We start from the raw sequence: 19,228 nt of genomic DNA, 5'->3' as shown, positions 1-19,228 counted from the left end.
GTTGATCTCTGTGTGCGTGTTTTTCTATGGGGACAATTGAATGATGGGATTAATTAATTTAATTAATAATTTGTTAAAAATAATACTTGTAATGACCAAACTACCCCTGAGGAAAAGGACAAAACATTATGATTTAATTTGAGCTGATTTCACTTTTGGACCAAAATGACAACAAAACTGAAATCACAGGGACCCAGATGCAAAAGGTTTGAGATTTAGATTAAAATGGCAAAACTGACCAAACCTCAGGGACCAAAATGGCAGTTTACTCTTTTTTTTAACATAAAGCCTCTTATATGTATAAGGGTTTTTTTTTTTTTTTTTAGTTAGTTAGATAAACAAGCAAGAATACACAATAAACTCGACATTCTGATCTAAATTTGTTGAAAATAGAAGTGTATTCTAAATATAGTGTTACTTGTATAGTAAATTATAGTTGGTGTAAATATCAATCTTAACTAATCGAACCAATAACGATTAATGGTGTGGTGGCAAGTAGGGATGGGCATACGTACATACTCAGTTTCTTGGGGTTTTAGGATGCAGAATTTGCTTCTTGGGTTGCTGAGATTCAAGTGAAACTTTAACCGTCAATTTTTGGTAGTTTATTCAGTGAGCAAAACAATTTAGTGAAGTATGTAGACCCGAGTGATAATGCATTGAAAAACAAGTTGGGTAGAGAAAAGGTGTCATTAACCGACTTTTTGATAGGCTACTTCAAGAAGTCTACACCAATACAATTGACGAATATGTGTTAACTAATCATATTACCAAACTAAGAGTTATAATATGTTTATTTAGTTCCTTACTAGTAATTTCCAAACTTCCAACATATTATCCCTCATATATCATACATTAATATGAAACTACGCGATGTATTGAAGGTCATCCCTTGTGAAAACCTCGCCATAGCCTGCAATAAGAGCGCTGGCATACTCCCGTGCGCTGAAAAAAAAACAAGTAAATGAAAGTTTGATTCAAGTGGGAGCGTCCATATACTTGTGCAAACATACATTATATAAAGAGAAGATAAAAGTATGCATAGAGCTTCTAAAAGAGAAAGGAACATACTATCTCCAGCCAGTTGGCAACAAGTTGCGGAAAGCGCGACAAGTCACCATAAGTATATACTCAGCTTGATGCAAATCAGATTGAAGTTTGTGATTGGGCCAATCAGGACGACTCATGATGTCAGCTACCTCCTTAACACCCTCATATACAACAAATGGAATTGCAGGTCGAGACCCTATATACATATACATGTAACATGTTTAGACTTAGAAAAAGTTAATCATGTTGCAGCTAGCAAGCAGGCATTATTTATATGTTTTGGCATAAAAGAACTGGAATTACCTTCAGTCACATAAGAATGAGAAGCACTTGTCTTAGCAAAGTTGGCCACCTGAAGTTGGGAAAATTAACCAGAATTACCTAGATGATTAACACAATACAATGACGATATATATCATATATAATAATACAGCATGCATTGATAATTACTTCATCAAACAATGTGATATTTCCCTTATTAGCTAATGACGCCTTCTTCTTCTTCTTCTTCTTCTTAATGTTCCCACTTTCAGAAAGACGCATCTTGGCAAACCTTTTCTCCAGCTAAAAAATGGCAACTGAGAATAAAAACTAAATACGATTGTACACTACAAGTCATTTGATTATAACATACCTGTACTAAAATATAACACATAGGTTTCTAACCTAGTTTGAAAATAAAAAGAACAAAACTAGTGACACTGGGATTTAAAAATCATGGCTTTACTTGCAAGACATGACAAAAACTAAAGCATAATAGTATACATATAAACTAATTTCTGTGTTGGATATATCTAAACTTGATCATCACAAAAACTCAGTTGAAACTCACAATAACAAGTGTTGGTTTTATCGGAAATTAAACTGACCCCATAGTGACAGTGTGTTGGAAAATCAATCACCCTAGGCTAATTACCCTAACAAGCAACACATAATATATATGTATATATATGTGTAAAAACGAAACAATAATAAAAGGTTTTATGGATGATGATGATGTTCTTACAACCTTAGATCCAGAAGGTGATGCCGGTACCCCATTAATCTTTCTGATCACCAACAAAACAAATCACAATTAGGGCAAACTCAATCAATAAACACAAACGAAAGGACACATACTTGAGCAGGGGACCACGAGCCATGGCGAAACCACAAAGAAGGAAGGAGAATTTACGATCTTAATTCAACGCACAGAGACGGGCGTGTCGATTATATATTCTCTTTATTGGAATTTATTATATCAGCTAGTTGATGCCGGAGCGATGGCCGAATAATTCTCAATCCATTAAAGAAAGACTACTATAGCTCATTGACACGAAAAAAAATTAAATCGAGTAAAACAATTAAAACAAAAAACCTTTATAGTTTTGCTAAAAAAACTAAAACGATTGGAAAAACGTAATTTTTAATTGAGGGCGAAATCATAATTTTAATGCAGGGATAAAATCGTTAATTAAATGGACCAATGGGGGAGTGCCAGGAAGCTGCTGACATGACTGTAATTTTACACTGGGGGCAAAATTGTAATTTCACCAGGAAAACAAACAAAAACGATGGACAAAATGTAAATGTAAATGTAAATTTAAGTTGAGGGCAAAATCGTAACTTGGCTGTGAGAAAAAAAATTAATGGCAAAACTATAAATTTATACTGGGCAAGATCGTAATTTTGAACCGAGAGCAAAATTGGAATTTTTCGCTGGGAGCAAAAGCGTAAATTAATTTTTAAGTGGGGGTAAAAACATAATTTGGAACTGATGGTAAAATCGTAATTTTAGGTAAAAAACTAATGGCAAAACTGTAAATTGAAACGGGGCAAAATCGTAATTTTGAACCGGGGGCAAAATTGAAATATTTAACTGGGAGCAAAAACGTAAATATATTTTTAAGTGGGGATAAAAACATAATTTTGAGCTGATAGCAAAATTGTAATTTTAAAGCAGGATAAAATCGTAAATTTGTTGGGTCAACAGGGGAGTGTTAGACAATTGTCTGGCACTATGTCCCTTCCGCCATGTCATCCAATTGATAAAAAAGACTATTGCTCTCCATATGGTTTGTAGATATTGAATTTTCTTTATTTGGTTTTTAAGCCCTTAAACTAATACCAAATTACTTTTTTACTCTTGTTTAAATACGTCGAAGTTAATTGAGGTCCATATGATCTGCATATATTAAACTAGGTTAGAACCACGTGTAATACACAAGTTAAATAAATGTAATTTTATATACCAAATAATAAACAATATCTTTAAAAACCCCATTTATTACACGGGTTGAATAAATGCAATTTAATAAAACAATATATCTTTAAAAATCTCGTTTATTACATGTGTTGAATGAATGTAATTTTATATATTAAATAATAAAAAAATTATATCTTTAGGAACCCAGTGTATTGTATGGGTTGGGTAAATTTAATTTTATATATTAAATAATGAAAAAGTTACATTTTTAAGAACCTCATTTGTATGGGTTGAGCACATGTAATTTTATATACCAATCAATAAAAAGTTATATTTTGTTATATTTTTATAAACCCTGTGTAGTATAAAACTTTTGGATTAAACTGACAAAATGACCCAAACCACAGGGACTAAAATGACATTTAACTCTTTACATTATATTAATTTATATTTAGTGTAGTTTTTTGTTAATTTCAAGATAAATAAGTTTGAAATCTAATAAATATTTCAAAAGACTACGTTATCTCCTATACGAATTGTTTAAATTTATATTAAATTTTATTTTATAATTATCTTTTAATTAATATTAATTATAATTAAGTAGGAGATAGAGATGAGAAAACTAAAAAATAGATGACTCCAATAAATACATGTGTCCTCTCATTTGTTTCTTTTATTATATAGTATAGATGTTTGGTCCTTAAAATTTCTAGTGGTTTGCAATTTATAACAATGACGATCCCACCCCTAACGACATCTATTTTTTCCGTTAAAGCCTAGTAACATTACTTATTTACCCTAAGTGGTAGTAATAATAATAAAGAATTTTAGAAAGTAAAAAAGAGTAAACTACAATTTAAGTCCCTGTTGTTAACACCAGATGGCACCATAAATCCCTACTTTTACCAATCAAGTCCTTGTGGTTGTTCAATTAATCAATCGAGTCTTACCACTGATCTGACTATTCGGGCAGGATGAAGGAAAATAGGTTTGTGTATTCGTGATTCGGATGTTTGTAGGAAAATGGGTGGGGTTGTTGGTGGGTATCTGGAGTCTGCTGATGTGTATTACTGCTGCAAGCTCAATGGTTAGTTATAGAGACCATGTGGGCTAAAATGGTTAGACTTAGGGGCCAAAATGGTTAGTTAAAGAGACCATGGGGGCAAATATGTTAAAAATTCTTATTTTGGGCTAATATTGTAAAAGTGATATAACCACAGGGGCCAAAAATGTAATTTACTCTAATCGTTATCAGTTGAAATCACAATAACAAGTGTTTGTTTTATCGGGAATCCATAGTGACAGAAAACATATGTGTGTTGGAAAATCAATAACCCTAGGCTAATTACCCTAACAAGCAAGGTAGGGGTAGCGTTCGTTTCATGAAATGGAATGGAAGTAGGAAGTTTTTCTTTGTAAAATTGATCTTGGTTTGGGGAGGGAGGAATTTGAAATCCAATGAATTTCTTTAATCAATGAAATTTGTGACTATTTCAACATTCCATTCCATTCCTTCATTAGAGTGAAGAGGATTTCTAAGGAATGTTGAAATACTCACAGATTTCATTAGATTAGAGTGAAGGATTTCAAATTCCTCCCTCCCCCAACCAAGATCAATTTTACAAAGAAAAACTTCCTAACATTCCATTCCATGAAACGAACGCTACCATAATATATATGTATATGTAAAAAACGAAACGATAATAAAAGGTTTCATCGATGATGATGTGCTTACAACCTTAGATCCAGAAGGTGATGCCGGTACCCCATTAATCTTACTGATCACCAACTAAACAAATCACAAATAGGGCAAACTCAATCAATAAACACAAACGAAAGACACATACTTGAGCAGGGGACCACGAGCCATGGCGAAACCAGGAAGGAGAATTTACGATCTTAATTCCACGAACAGAGACGGGCGTGTCGATTATATATTCTCTTTATTGGAATTTATTATTATATCAATTTTCTTTATTTGATTTTTAAGCCCTTAAACTAATACCAAATTACTTTTTACCCTTGTTTAAATACGTCTGAGTTAATTGAGGTCCATATGATATGCATATATTGAATGTTTGGTCCTTAAAATTTGAAATTATAGGCAAAATTGCACTTTTCGTCCTTTATGTTTCAGGGTTTATGCAGGCGCTGTCCTTTAAGTTTAAAAATTACACTCTATGTCCTTTATGTTTGCAACATGTTACAGGCGGTGTCTTTTCTCAGCAACCCTGTTAACTTTTGATGTTAAAACCTGAGGACCTGAAATGAGGGACCTTTTATGTAAAAAAGTGAAACATGAGGGACCTGAAATATACACTCTTCTTCTCCGTTTCAACATATCGAAAACCTTCAAAATTAAATCATCTTTCCCTCATATCCACTCTCTCACCTTATCTAAAACTCAACAAACACAGACAAAAAAATGCAGAGTTCATCTTCAATACCCTCTCTCTCGATACAACTGCAGACAAATACATACTCCCTGCTCCTCACCCTTTCGATCCCCCTCCCTTCCCTCTCCGACGAAACAACCGGCAAGGAGCAGGTGGCTCCGACCACAGCCGACAGCTCCCCCTTCTTCTCCGTGTACCCGACAACACCCACACCTCTCTGTTTTAGATGCGGCCGGCCACCACCGTTTGGTGGTGGCGTACGGCGGTGATGTGACCAAATAAGCGGAGAAAGAAAGGGAGGAGAGAGACGGAGTGAGATGAGAGAGACAGAGTGAGAGGAGAGAGACGAAGGAGAGAGAGAGAGACGACGTCGCTGGCGACGTCACCGGCGACCAACGCCGTCAAATCAACGGCGGCGACAGAGGTACTCGACGACAGCAGTAGCTGTCGGAGCCATGGCAACTCCGTTCAGGTCGGTTCGGGAATAATGGTTCAAGTTTCAGGGTTTCCGGTTCAGGTTTCGCGTCACGACGGCTCAAGTTCGAGTCAGTTTTGGGATGTTTTTGAGCAATCAGTTCAGACACGAGTTCAGGATTAGTTTGGTCCGAGATGTTTCAGCTTGGTTCGGATGATGTCGGGTTCACGTCAGTTTGGGGTTTACAAGAAACAAGGGTACCGTCGGGTCTCAGGTTACGGGTCAGATATGGTGTGGTGCGGGTATGAGTTTGGTTCGGAGAAGAGGACCGAACTGATTTTGTCAAGGCTGGTGTAGTGAAAAGTTTTTTAAGAGAGAAGAAGAGTGTATATTTCAGGTCCCTCATGTTTCACTTATTTACATAAAAGGTCCCTCATTTCAGGTCCCTCAGGTTTTAACATCAAAAGTTAACTGGGTTGATGAGAAAGGACACCGCCTGTAACAGGTTGCAAACATAAAGGACATAAAGTGTAATTTTTAAACTTAAAGGACAGCGCCTGCAGAAACCCTGAAACATAAAGGACGAAAAGTGCAATTTTGCCGAAATTATATAGATCCTTCTAGTGGTTTGCAATTTATAACAATGACCATCCCACCCCTAAGGACGTCTATTCTTTCCGTTAAAGCCTAGTAACATTACTTATTTACCCTAAGTGGTAGTAATAATAATAACAAAGAATTTTAGAAAGTAAAAAAAGAGTAAACTACAATTTGAGTCCCTTTTGTTAACACCAGATGGCACCATAAATCCCTACTTTTACCAATCAAGTCCTTGTGGTTGTTCAATTAATCAATCGAGTCTTACCACTGATCTGACTATTCGGGCAGGATGAAGGAAAAGTTTGTGTATTCATGATTCGGATGTTTGTAGGAAAATGGGTGGGGTTGTTGGTGGGTATCCGGAGTCTGCTGATGTGTATTACTGCCGCAAGCTCAATTCCATTTGGCCTAGCTTTTATTTTTTTGGTTTATGCTTATATTTTAAAGTTGCTTGTGCTTATTTTCTTTCATTTGATAAGCTATTTTTAAGTGTTTGGATTAGCTTATATTCTACAAGTTGATAATTAATAATTAATCTTTAGTTGTTTGTTAAGTTATTTTGTATTATGGGAAGGGGTATAATATCATTGTGTGTAATGAGTAAAAAATCATCTTCTTCAAATAAGCTTATTCAAATAAGCTAAAAAACCATGTTCTCATAAGCTTCTTAAAATTAGCTTATATAAGCTAATAAGCATAAGCTTAAAAAGCTAAACCAAACACTCATTAGTGCTTATTTTGTAAAAATAAGCTAAAAAAGCTATAAGCTTAGATAAAAAAGCTAGGCCAAACACCCCCTAAGGTTAGTGATTTTTTTCTTAAGGTAGATGTACTACCAAAGCGTCTCTAGACGAAGTCGCCGGAGTTCAAGTGACGCTATCAAAGTGTTGTGTTGTCATCGAGAGTGTAAAGGTGAGGCAATTAGCCGGTCAGTTGAGAGTGTTGTTGTTGTTGTGTTGCAATCGAGAGTGTTGTTGTTGTTCCTGTCACCGGAGCTATTAATGCAATCAAGAGTGTTGTGTTGTAGAGTATATGTGTGATGGGAGAGATTGATGGGGGATGTTCGCAGGATTTTGGGTGAAAAGGTATCGTCCCAAATTTGCAATGATTTTCATTTCTAAGGGTTGCTTAATAAGTTTCGGAAATTAGGGCTTTATGTTGGTGTGGTTATGTAGAATGTGGAGGATTACAAAAGTATTATTGAAGCTTCAATAAGTTCAAGTGTAAAGACGGGGCAATTAGCGGCCCAGTTGATTCCTAGGTTTTACAAGTTCTTTCCTGGGTTGTTAGGATTTGCAATTGATGCTCATCATAAGAAACCCTAGAAGATAAAGGGGATGGTGTTTCTTGTTGAAGATGTATTGAAATAAAGAGTTTTTATTTTTTTAGTTGAAATATAATAACATGAGGGTATTGTAGACATTTCATCGGTCAACTAACCAATTATGTCAAGAGGAGCTTGATTGATTAAATTGAACAACCACATGGACTTGATTGGTCAAATAAGAAAAGTAGGGATTCATGGTGTCATATGGTGTTAACCACAAGGACTCAAACTGTAGTTTACTCTACAAAAATACAAAACCTTTGGGTCCCATCCCACTTTTCAACCATCTACAACATCCCAAACGTTTTCCTCCACTTTCCAATACCCGTTATCCCCTCCACCACAACCACATCGTTCCCTCGCCATGATCCCCTCCACCATAACCATTACCCTCAAATTTTGTAGCCCATATGTGTGTGGGACCCCCACCCCTTTTTCTTCTTATTCAATACGTTTCTTCATTTTTCCGGCAGAGGGGACTACAAGAGTCTCCTGAGACACTTTTGGCTTACCACCATAAATCATGCTTGATACTTCATTCTTACGTTAGTCACACATGTACTCCTCCCGAGCTTACCACCATATTTCACTATTAACATTCCTTCTAATTACCTTCCTTCCAGCCAGAGCATGCTTTCCAAGAAGTCAGCCTCTATTCCCAAGCCTCAGAATCAGTCATGTCTTCAGGTACTTGTATTTTCTTTTTAACTCAGAATGCTGATAATATTTGTTGGGTGTAGGAAGCTCAAAAGGAACAATAAAGTTTGATCTTGAATGGATCCTAAGTTTCGTCCAGAGTAGTGCTCTTGTCAAACAAGAGACTCCAGCTGTATCTGCTCCTAAATCCCGAGCACTTCCCCTGCGTTTAAACAAGAAGCGCAAAGATCCAGAAGTCATGGACTTAGAGGCCTTCGAGAACATGGGTCCAGTGGAAATCACCAAAAAGATCCAAACTATACAGAGTTTGGTAAGTAAAAAAATCAAATTCAGAATCCTTATTAATTTTTAGTTTTTATCTTAGGATTTTTAATAATTATTAATGTTTGCTATCAACACATAGGCCCTCTCCAGGATCCTACTTTGTCATGATGAAAGATTGCATGTCAAGAATTGACAAACCGGACCCCTTCAACAATGGAATTCATCTTGCTTTCAAAAGAAATAAAGATTGTTTCATGTGAGGTTACCTTACATGTTGATTTTTTTTTTGAGAAGGAACTCTATGCTAATAAACTTTGATCAAATGTTAGTGCTTGTTTGGATGGATCTAGCTGAGAAATGTGAGTTTCATACTTTCATTGATTTCATATTTGTGTTGTAATTACTCGAATAACAATCTATCATACAAGATTATCACTAATCAATGGAGATGCTAAATTTTTGGGAATTTGATGATGCAAAATTGTATAAGTTTTGCTTCTTGGGTTGCAAACCGTCAATTTTTGGTAATTTATTCAGTGAGCGATAACAAAATGAGGGAAGTTTGTAGACCCGAATGATAATGCATTGAAAAACAAGTTGGGTAGAGAAAAGGTGTCATTTACCGACTTTTTGATAGGCAACCTCAAGAAGTCTACACCAATGCAATTCTCAAAAGTTAAATGAACCCAGTTTATCTTATGGTACACACACCTCGTGGCCTTAATACGATTGACGAATATGTGTTAACTAATCATATTACCAAACTAAGAGTTATTGCGAATAGCTCCAATACCACTTTACTATTAACTTTGTATATTGACTATGATTGAATCGATGCCCTCCTCCCAAGATGTACAGAATATTTATAGATACAAAATGGCAACTATCACTGCTATCACTACTCCTAGATATATGCTTTCCATATGTACTTGGTCAATATTTCCGCTAATACTCCCCCTCAGTTTGAGCGGGAGTTGTGACAAACGGTCAAACTGGATCGAAAATTTTCAAATAATTGTCTTGACAGCCCTTTGGTGAAGATATCCGCGTACTGATAGGAAGATGGCACATGTAAAACGCGGACCTGACCAAGACGCACTCTTTCTCGAACAAAATGAATATCCAACTCGAAATGTTTAGTTCTCTGATGCTGAACCAGTTTTTCTGAAAGATAAACAGCTGAAACATTGTCACAGTAGACAATAGTTGCCTGACGTATCGGAACATGGAGCTCTAGAAGGAGATTGCGCAGCCAAGTGGTTTTGGCAACAACATTAGCGACTCCCCGGTATTCGGCTTCAGTGCTGGATCTAGAAACTGTGGGTTGGCGCTTTGAGGACCATGACAAAAGATTGTTACCCATGTAGACATAGTAACCGGATGTAGATCGTCTGGAGTCTGGGCATCCGCCCCAGTCAGCATCAGAGTAGGCAATGAGAGATGAGCTGGGAGTGGTGGATAATCTTAATCCTAAATCAAGAGTGCCTTTAACATATCTCAGAATCCGCTTGAGAAAAGCAAAATGTGGCTCACGAGGGGCATGCATAAATAAACATACTTGTTGTACCACATAAGTGATGTCAGGACGAGTGAAGGTTAAGTACTGAAGTGCGCCTGCGAGACTGCGGTACAAAGTTCCATCGAGAAGTGCGTCACCATCAGAAGCACTAAGTTTGGAGGACGTATCCACCGGTGTGGCACAGGGCTTGCAATCGGTCATATTAGCCCTATGGATAATGTCGCGAGCATATTGAGACTGTGGCATAAATAATCCATTAGAATCTCATTGTACCGAAATACCCAAGAAATGATGCAAGGCGCCTAAGTCATACATGGCAAACTCCTTGGAAAGAAGCTGAATAATGGATTGAAGTAGCTCGTTGGAAGAGGCTGTTAAAATGATGTCATCAACATATAATAAGAGATATGCAAGCTTATCACCACGACGATATATAAAAAGTGACGTATCACACAAACTACCCCTGAAACCATGTGAGAGAATAAAGTTAGAAAAACGACTGAACCAGGCACGTGGTGCCTGCTTGAGTCCGTAGATGGACTTCCGAAGTCGGCAAACATAATGGGGTTTAGTGCCATCGGTGAACCCCGGTGGTTGATTCATAAAAACTGTCTCCTGCAAGTCACCATGTAAAAAGGCATTTTTAACATCTAGTTGGTTAATGGTAGGGGTGTTCAAAAAACTCGTGGCTCGCAGCTCGCTCGAAACTCGCTCGAAAAAAGCTTGAAGAAAGCTCGGCTCGAAATTGGCTCGATTGTTAACGAGCCAGCTCGGCTCGGCTCGGTTTGTAAACGAGCCGAGCTCGAGCTTGGTCTGGCTCGGCTCGTGAGCTCGTGAGCTGGCTCGATAAGGTTTACGTCCTTCATTTTTTTTGTCCCACATTGCTTAGAAAACAAAAACTAAGGAAGTATTCCCCCTATAAAAGAAGGTAAAGACAATGTACAAAGTGAATTAACTATTTATACTTGCATATTTAGCCGTATGGTTAAATTATATGGCAATTATGGCCCTTAGTCTATGAAGAAATTCATTCTCAAAGGCTTTTTAAGTAGTAAATTTTTTACGGTTTTTTGTTAGTTCGAGCTAGATCGAGCCGAGCCGAGCTAGCTCGAATTCTAATCGAGTCGAGCTCGAGCCTTAAATCTCAGCTCGATTTGAAATTCAAGCTCGAGCTGAGCCAACTTGAATCGAGTTCGAGCCGAGCTCGAGCTGGGTCTAGCTCGGCTCGACTCGACTCGTTTACAGCCCTAGTTAATGGGCCATCCCCTGGTAATGGCAATGGAGAGGACTGTCCGAATGGTAGCCGGTTTCACAACCGGACTGAAAGTGTCTGTACAATCAATGCCAACCGTTTGTGACTTGCCATTCACAACAAGGCGAGCCTTATATCGTTCTAGTGTTCCATCGGCCTTAAACTTATGGCGGAAAAGCCACATACATCGAATTACCGGGTGAGATGTAGGGCGAGGAACTAGCTCCCAAGTATCGTTGTCCATTAATGATTTATACTCATTAAGCATGGCGTATCGCCAATTTGGGTCGGTCAAGGCTTTCACGTGGGAGGTGGGTAGTGGGGAAATAGATGTAGTGGTGGTCGTGTGGAGGTTATATTTGAGGTTGGGTTTGGTGATGCCGAGTTTGGCTCGGGTGGTCACGGGGTGGTGGCTAGTTGGTATCGGCTGGTTGGATAGGACTGGTTCTGGTTGAGGGTGAGGAAGTAGTGGTGAGGGTGGTTGGGACGGTGGGTTTGTGGTAGGTGGTGGGGTAGCCGGGTTAGGGGACGGTGGGTTAGGGGACGGTGGGTGGGGAGGTTGTTGTTGTGGTGAGGCGGTGGGGTTGGTAGTTAAGGGAAATTTAAAGGTTTGTGAGGTAATTGGTTCGTCATCAAGAAATTGGTACGCGGTTTCGGGTAAAGGTTGGGCAAAGGGAAAGGTGTCCTCGTCAAAGTTGACATGTCTAGATATGTGTACTTTTCCAGTTGAAGGGTCAAAACAGCTGTAACCTCTAAAATCGGGGGGATAGCCAAGAAAGATGCACCGGTGTGAACGTGGGAGTAGTTTGTTAGGTTGGGTCGCAGACTTGTTTGGATAACACGCACACCCGAACACCCGTAGGTGTTCATAGGTTGGGTGACAAAGGTATAAGGCGAAGGTTGGGGTGTTGTAGTTGAGACGGGTGGTAGGAAGAATATTGTGGAGGTAGGCGGCCGTGTGAAGGGCTTCTACCCAAAAGGTGGGGGGATGTGCGTGTGAGTAAGAAGAGCCCGTATGACATCATTGAGACGTCGTATCATCCGCTCAGATCGTCCATTTTGTGAGGAAGTCTGAGGGCATGAGTAACGAAAGGTGAGACCGGTTGAATTTGCAAAACTTTTGAAAGCATGGTAGTCGAATTCACCACCGAGATCACATTGAAAGGCTTTTATATTTTTGTGAAATTGAGTTTGTATGAATTTGTGAAATTTAGCAAAGGTGGCAAATGTTTCTGATTTAAACTTTAAGGGGTAGACCCAAACATAGTTTGAATAATTATCGACAAGTACCATATAATATTTATAAGATGAATTACTTAAAACTGGAGAAGTCCAAAGATCGCAATGGACAATATCAAAAGGTGCCTATGTAAAGGAATTAGAAGTAGTAAAGGGTAGTCTTTTGCTATTGGATAAATGACATGAGTCACAAAAAGCAAAAGATGTCTTAGTACATGGAAGATTAAAAGCACTTGAAAGAAATTTTAAAACTTGAGGGCCAGGATGGCCTAGGCGATCATGCCATTTATTTGATGAAGTTGCCAAAAAAACTTGAGTTGGTGGAGTGAAGGGGTAAAGGTCACCGGTGCTGTCATGGCGCGAAAGAGGTTGTCCAGTCTTGAAGTCCTTCAAAGTAAAGCCATTAGGATCAAATTCAATAGAAACGAGGTTATCACGGGTAAATTTACGAATAGAAATAAGGTTTTTGACAACGGTTGGGGCATATAAAATGTTTTTAAGTAAATATGATTGGTTTTCAGTTTGGTGAAAGCCATCACCTGAGCCCAAATTTTGTAAAGATTGACCATTGCCAACAAGTATATTAGTATTAATAGAACTAGATAAAGGTGAACTGATTTTACCCTGATCCGCAGTGACGTGAGAAGAGGCACCCGTATCCATGTTCCATGTGGGTTCTGGTTGGTTCAAGGTGAGAGTCGCCAAGGCTGCACCAAGTTCAGTTGGTTGAAGTGGGTCCACAGGAGGGTTGGGGTAGGGTGCGGGTGGGCCAAATGGGAAAGAGTTGGGGGTTTGAGGCTGTTGGGCCGTAAGCCCATAACAGTGGGCTTGGTTTGGATTCATGGCACTAGGCTGTTGAGGATGAGTGGTAGTGTTGTTGGGTTTGGTCCAAGTTTAGACCCATGGAGACTGGGCTGGGTGGGGACAGACGGGTGGGCTTGGGTACCAAGGGTAGGTGTTTGGCATTTGGTTTTGATTGTAGGGTGGGTTGTGAGGGTAATGAGATGGGTAATGAGGATATGTGTTGGTACGCTCGCGACTACGACCACGGTAGGAGGTCCGACCGCGGCCACGGCCACGAGAGTTGGTACGGTTTTGGTATTGGTCAAAGGATTGGGCCGGGTTGTAGGAGGGTGGTGGGGTGGGTGGATTGTTGGGCGGGTATTGGTTGTGGGCCGATTGTTGAGGGGTGTTGGTGGGAGGTCCAGTGGGGGCGGCTAGGGCAGTTTGTTGGCGGGCTTGCTAGCGACGTTGTTCCCATTCAACCATGTTGCCGGCATCGTCCCATGAGGTGTTAGACTGATTAATAAAGGACGCGGTAGTATCATACTCCGCTGGGAGACCTTGAACCATTTGAAGGACTAGTCGGGACTCCGTGACCAGTTGGTCCACGTCGGCCAACTGATCAGCAATGTCTTTGAGTTTCTGAAAATAATCGTTCAACGAGGCACAAGAAGTAAGTGTGGTATTTGTGAAGGCCGAGAGGAGACACGAGGCACGTGAGTTTTTGTTATTATGAAAGATTGATTGAAGCTTATTCCAAGCTTTCTGGGCAGTGGTTTCGTCTTCGAGAATGCGGACAAGGAGACTATCCGATAAAGTGGCCTAAATCCATTGCAAAACAATGGAATCAACATTGACCCATAGGTCGTAACCGGGGTCTGATTCGGCCGGAGAACCCGAGCCGTCGATGTGTTGCAGAACCTCGTACCCTTTGGCATGGAGTTTGAAGAGCTTGACCCATGCCGAGTACGTAACTTTCTCGCCGTCAAGGGTGCGGATCTTGTTCTGGATGTTTGTAACGGAATAAACCGGGTGAAGGTGCTTGTTTTCGGTCGTGACCGAGGTTGAGGAGGTATTTTTGTTTTTGTCAGCCATGTCGCCGGGTAAGAATGGAGTGATCAGAAAAAAAGAAGGAACAGAAAAAAAAAAAAAAAACTGAATAGAGAAGAAGAGGATAGGCTGCAAGGACTTTTAGGTTTATTGGTTAATAGGCTCTGACACCATATTAACTTTGTATATTGACTATGATTGAATCGATGCCCTCCTCCCAAGATGTACAAAATATTTATAGATACAAAATGACAACTATCACTGCTATCACTACTCCTAGATATATGTTTTCAATGGAAATGGTCAATATTTCTAGATATATGCTTTCCATATGTACTTGGTCAATATTTCCGCTAATATTTACTTGCAAGACATGACAAAAACTAAAGCATAATAGTATACATATAAACTAATTCATAAATTTTTGGATCGAATGCCACATCTGTTATTGCAAATAGCTCCAATACCGCTTATAAAGTTTGTAGCAACTACATTTATGTTACAAATCTTATCGAAACAAGGTTGCCACAACAAAATTTATTCCGTGGTCTATTGAGATAAAGTTCTGTGAGCCAAGTAATTCAACCAATTACGAAAAACGTTCTGCAAGGCCAATCTGTTAGGATCGAAGGCTCTCATGATTGTGTTTGTTTGCATGAATTAAACATTAAGTGCAGTGGAAATGAACAACAAACTTTGTAAACACAATCAAGGAAGAAAACAGTTTTGATAAACACATGATTTGCATTAAGTCGAAAGATTACAAATCAAAGCAAAAGATTACAAAGCATGCTTACAAAACTAAACTCCCCCTCAGCCTGATGCTCCAATGTTGATTGCACAAGATGAAAGGATTAGACATGAGGAGAAGAACTCGCTCAGTCAAATCAAATGTAACAGTACAGGGTACTGTTGCATTTATAGGCAAACCAAACCACTGAGGTATCTCAGCTGACGTCACCATGAAAGTGACATCTAACAAACTAACAAACTCTATCTACTGTTCTATAACAACTGACCATACAGACACTGATTACATTCTAAACACTGATGTATAAACACTGATTCTTCATTCCACTAATGTAGTCGACCACTGTTATTTGAGCAACAGTGCTTTCTTCAAAGGGTGATCAGACCTTGAATGGGCGGTGCTTTAACTCTTCAGCAGTACTTGGATTCCGTCAGTAGATTGAGCTTCAGCCTTTAACCTTCATCAGTGCTTTGGCTTAACAGTAGATTGAGGATCAGCAGTTGTTGATAAGGGAAGTACTTGGAGCATATCAGATGTTGGAGCCACTGTCAAGGGGAAAGCTTAATGTAAACAGTTGCTTATGACTAATCCACTGTATTGATCTGGTTTTGGCTTTCATTATCTGTTCCTCTAGTAGGGTTCAATCCCAACAATCTCCCCCTGGAACAGATAATGCCAGAACCCTTCATTATTCTGGATTTTTATTCCTCATCAGAAGTTCCTTTACTTGTCTTTTAAATTCCACTTCAAAGTCCTTGGAACTTGAGTCATCCTCATCCCTGCACAGTGTAAGTTCAAGGAGATCCTGCAAATCTTCAACACCAAGACCTAGTGCTTCTTTCCTTGATATGTACTTCACTTCACCATTGGATCTAACCAGGGTCAATACATGGGTCTTTTGATCAGACATCCATTTTAGTACTTTTGAATCCAATGGGTTTCTTGGGAGAGATTTATTCACTGATGAGTTTGGAGATATTGGCCTTGTGAAAAGTTGTGTACTTTCAGCAGATATTTGATTGAGAACCTTTTGTATGATTTCATTTACTGCAGCTATGTCTTCTGCAGCTTCTTGTTCAATCAGCTCTTGCCTTTTCTTTTGATCCAGCTCAATGGCTGTCATGTCTGCTGAAGTGTTTGGTGATGCAGGTTTGGTCAATACCTTTTTGGCAAGGTCTTGAAGCTTTGCTGATCCATCTTCTTTTAGATCCATTTTCTTGATGGCTTCTGTGAAGTACTCAGCTTCTTTTTCTTTCTCCTTTTCACTGATCAACAGTTTTCCTTTTTCTTGGTTTTCCATAAGGACCGGTTGATGTGATCAGTGTTTTAAGAGCATCAATCTGCTGTTCTAGCTTTTTGTAGTCAGGCTTATTTGGAGTGTCTGAGACAGTTATCCTCCTTTTCTTAAGCCTTTCATAAGCCTCATCGGTATACTGCTTCGTCCATTTTGATATGGCTTCAGCAGTATCCACCTTAGCATCCACCAGCTCCTGCTTCTTTCTTTTGTACTCAAATGTTAGGTCAGCAATGAGCTTTTTGTATTTGTTCCAATTTGGAGCTGTCTTCTTCTTTCTTGGGTCATTTTTAATCCTTTCAATTCTGTTTGCCTCATGCTTTAAAGCAACCATTGGCCATTCTTCAAAATTGTTTTTCTTCAGCAGGATAGAATTTTTCTTTCATGATGTATGCAAGATATTTTCTTCTCATTTCTTTTCGTTGATCTGCCTTTTTCTGCTCAGCTCTTGTGCATAGTCTTCCATCAGCTTGACTTTTGTGAGCAAGAATTCCAATTTTTCAGAAATGGCTGATGTCAAGTGTGAAACATAGGTGTTTAAGTGTTGATTTTGTGTGGTTTAGCTTACTTTATATGATTATGTGATTGGAATTGGATTATTGCGAAAGTTTGTATGTTTGCAGGTAAGAACGCGTAATTTGGCATAAGCTACGACGTGTTAGAAAGAAGCGCACATGTGACATGAGTTTAAAAAAATATATTAAAAATGGATTGAAAGAAGTCTTATGCATGCAGTGAGAGAGAAGTTACTAAATTACTTTTGATCATCATATGACATCCATGATCGATCTTACATGTATAGAGGGAGGTGATCAAAAGTCAAGCAAATTATTATTCACATTCACACACATAATATATGGCAAACAAGTGGAGGGAGTATTATAATCAATCATCATCAACATTAATTGAAGGATCACATCAATTTTAAAAGAAAGAAAAGGGAAGTGGCGGCTGACTTCTTGTGGATGCACGTGAAGGCAGCATTGAAAAAAGAAATGTAATAGTGAATATTATATCTCACTTTGACGGTAGGAAGCAAACATCAAGTCAGCCATGACCATCGTAATATACATACATGTGGCTTACGGAATGTAAACCGTGACCTATGGTTTTTATCAAGTATTCACAAAAGTGAACAGACACTTGCACATGGGGTTTACGCATGAAGTATGGGACTTACGGCTGGGAGTTGTGACAGCAATCTAAAAAAATCACTTTGGGATCCACAAAAGTTGGGCCACAACTCACGAATTTAGAAGGCAGCAATTTAGAAGATTTTAGTGGGCTTCATCATGCACGTGATTATTGGCTTCGTGGACTTCCTTGATTATCGAAAGTCAACAGCAAGTATTATTAATGGGCAGCTCCCAAATCGGCCCAACATTACCTCTCAATAGGCCCAACGTCCACATTACGATTGGCAGCCGTATACCTTCTTGGGGGGGATCTCTTTTGGCAGCCGGAGACCACATCCTTTAGCTCTAGAATCTCATCATCAATCATCACGAGATACCAAGTCATCATGCAACAATCAACTTTTTTTCAAGCTATTGTGGATTGTTCGAACATCATGAGCGGCTAGATTTTCTGTGACCGTCTTCGGGAATAGGGTTATGTTTGAACATTGGTTTGCGTTTGTTACAACTTTTTGGATTAAGAACTGATTAATCTTTCGGTTAGTCGTTTTTATTGTTTTTGTTTTGATTAAACAATTTTTTATTATCGTAATCATTCTTGTTCATCAATTATTTGGTTTGTTCATCAACAACCGGGATTAAATTCTAGGATGTCATTGTTTTAAACCTTTAATCATTGAACCGGTTAATGTTTATGAAATCTAAAATTGGTAATTAATTGGGTTACTATTCATTTGCATCAATCTTTCGGTTTCGATCGTGGATCATTGCAATCAAATATATTGTCCGTTAATTATTTATCAAAACAAGTTTTACAAATCATGTCTATGTGATTTCCAACTGGTAGTAATTAAGTAAACCGATTTTCTGCATAACTTGAAAACCCGGAGATTGGTCCCTTTTCTCATTATTGTTTACAAATCCAAAGTTACATTTGTTTTCATAATTATTCTCAAAACTGAAAAAAAGCAATTAGGTTTTAAGTTAGATATTAGTCATAAACAACTGACTTTCATACTTTCCACTGATTCCCTGTGGATTCGACACCCTACTTGCCCTTTACTAGTAAAAGGTGAATAGGACACTATTACTTTATTGTTGACCGACCTTACGACATCGATCAAAATGGCGCCGTTGCCGGGGAGTCGGTGCGCTTTGTGTTTAGTTAGTTGTTTTTTTTTTCTTAAAAAATAAAAAAAATTAGAAAAATACCAAAAACCCAAAAATATTTCTTGTAGTTTTTAGTTTTTTTTATATGTTAGTTTCTACGCGGGTGTTTTAGTTTGTTTGTGCAGGAAGTGAAATCTTTG

General features: G+C 38.6%; 2 protein-coding genes across 4 annotated transcripts; one reads left to right on the top strand and one right to left on the bottom strand.

Annotated features, from left to right (window-relative positions):
- Nucleotides 1-739: 739 nt before the first annotated feature.
- LOC110937649 lies at nucleotides 740-5,134 on the bottom strand. Of its 2 annotated transcripts, none has more exons than XM_022180101.2 (6): nucleotides 5,083-5,134; nucleotides 2,060-2,099; nucleotides 1,501-1,614; nucleotides 1,354-1,402; nucleotides 1,072-1,246; nucleotides 740-945 (listed from the first exon to the last, which is right to left on the bottom strand). In XM_022180101.2, the coding sequence occupies exons 1-6, from the start codon at nucleotides 5,103-5,105 to the stop codon at nucleotides 867-869; spliced, it is 480 nt and encodes a 159-aa protein (XP_022035793.1). In that variant the 5' UTR covers nucleotides 5,106-5,134; the 3' UTR covers nucleotides 740-866. The 2 variants fall into 2 exon arrangements, with proteins under 2 accessions (XP_022035793.1, XP_022035792.1); XM_022180100.2 differs by lacking the exon at nucleotides 5,083-5,134 and adding an exon at nucleotides 2,170-2,288.
- A 3,131-nt stretch (nucleotides 5,135-8,265) lies between these two features.
- Nucleotides 8,266-9,333, top strand: LOC118491181. 2 transcript variants are annotated; one of them, XM_035988717.1, is made up of 4 exons: nucleotides 8,266-8,518; nucleotides 8,597-8,647; nucleotides 8,714-8,940; nucleotides 9,034-9,333. In XM_035988717.1, the coding sequence occupies exons 1-4, from the start codon at nucleotides 8,497-8,499 to the stop codon at nucleotides 9,085-9,087; spliced, it is 354 nt and encodes a 117-aa protein (XP_035844610.1). In that variant the 5' UTR covers nucleotides 8,266-8,496; the 3' UTR covers nucleotides 9,088-9,333. The 2 variants fall into 2 exon arrangements, with proteins under 2 accessions (XP_035844610.1, XP_035844609.1); XM_035988716.1 differs by having other exon boundaries at nucleotides 8,266-8,647.
- The last annotated feature ends 9,895 nt before the right edge of the window (nucleotides 9,334-19,228 follow it).

This window comes from Helianthus annuus, chromosome 4 (genome assembly GCF_002127325.2).
Source record: "Helianthus annuus cultivar XRQ/B chromosome 4, HanXRQr2.0-SUNRISE, whole genome shotgun sequence".
NCBI lineage: Eukaryota > Viridiplantae > Streptophyta > Magnoliopsida > Asterales > Asteraceae > Helianthus > Helianthus annuus.
Note: the sequence above shows the minus strand (reverse complement) of the source record. Positions and strands in the feature narration are given on the sequence as shown.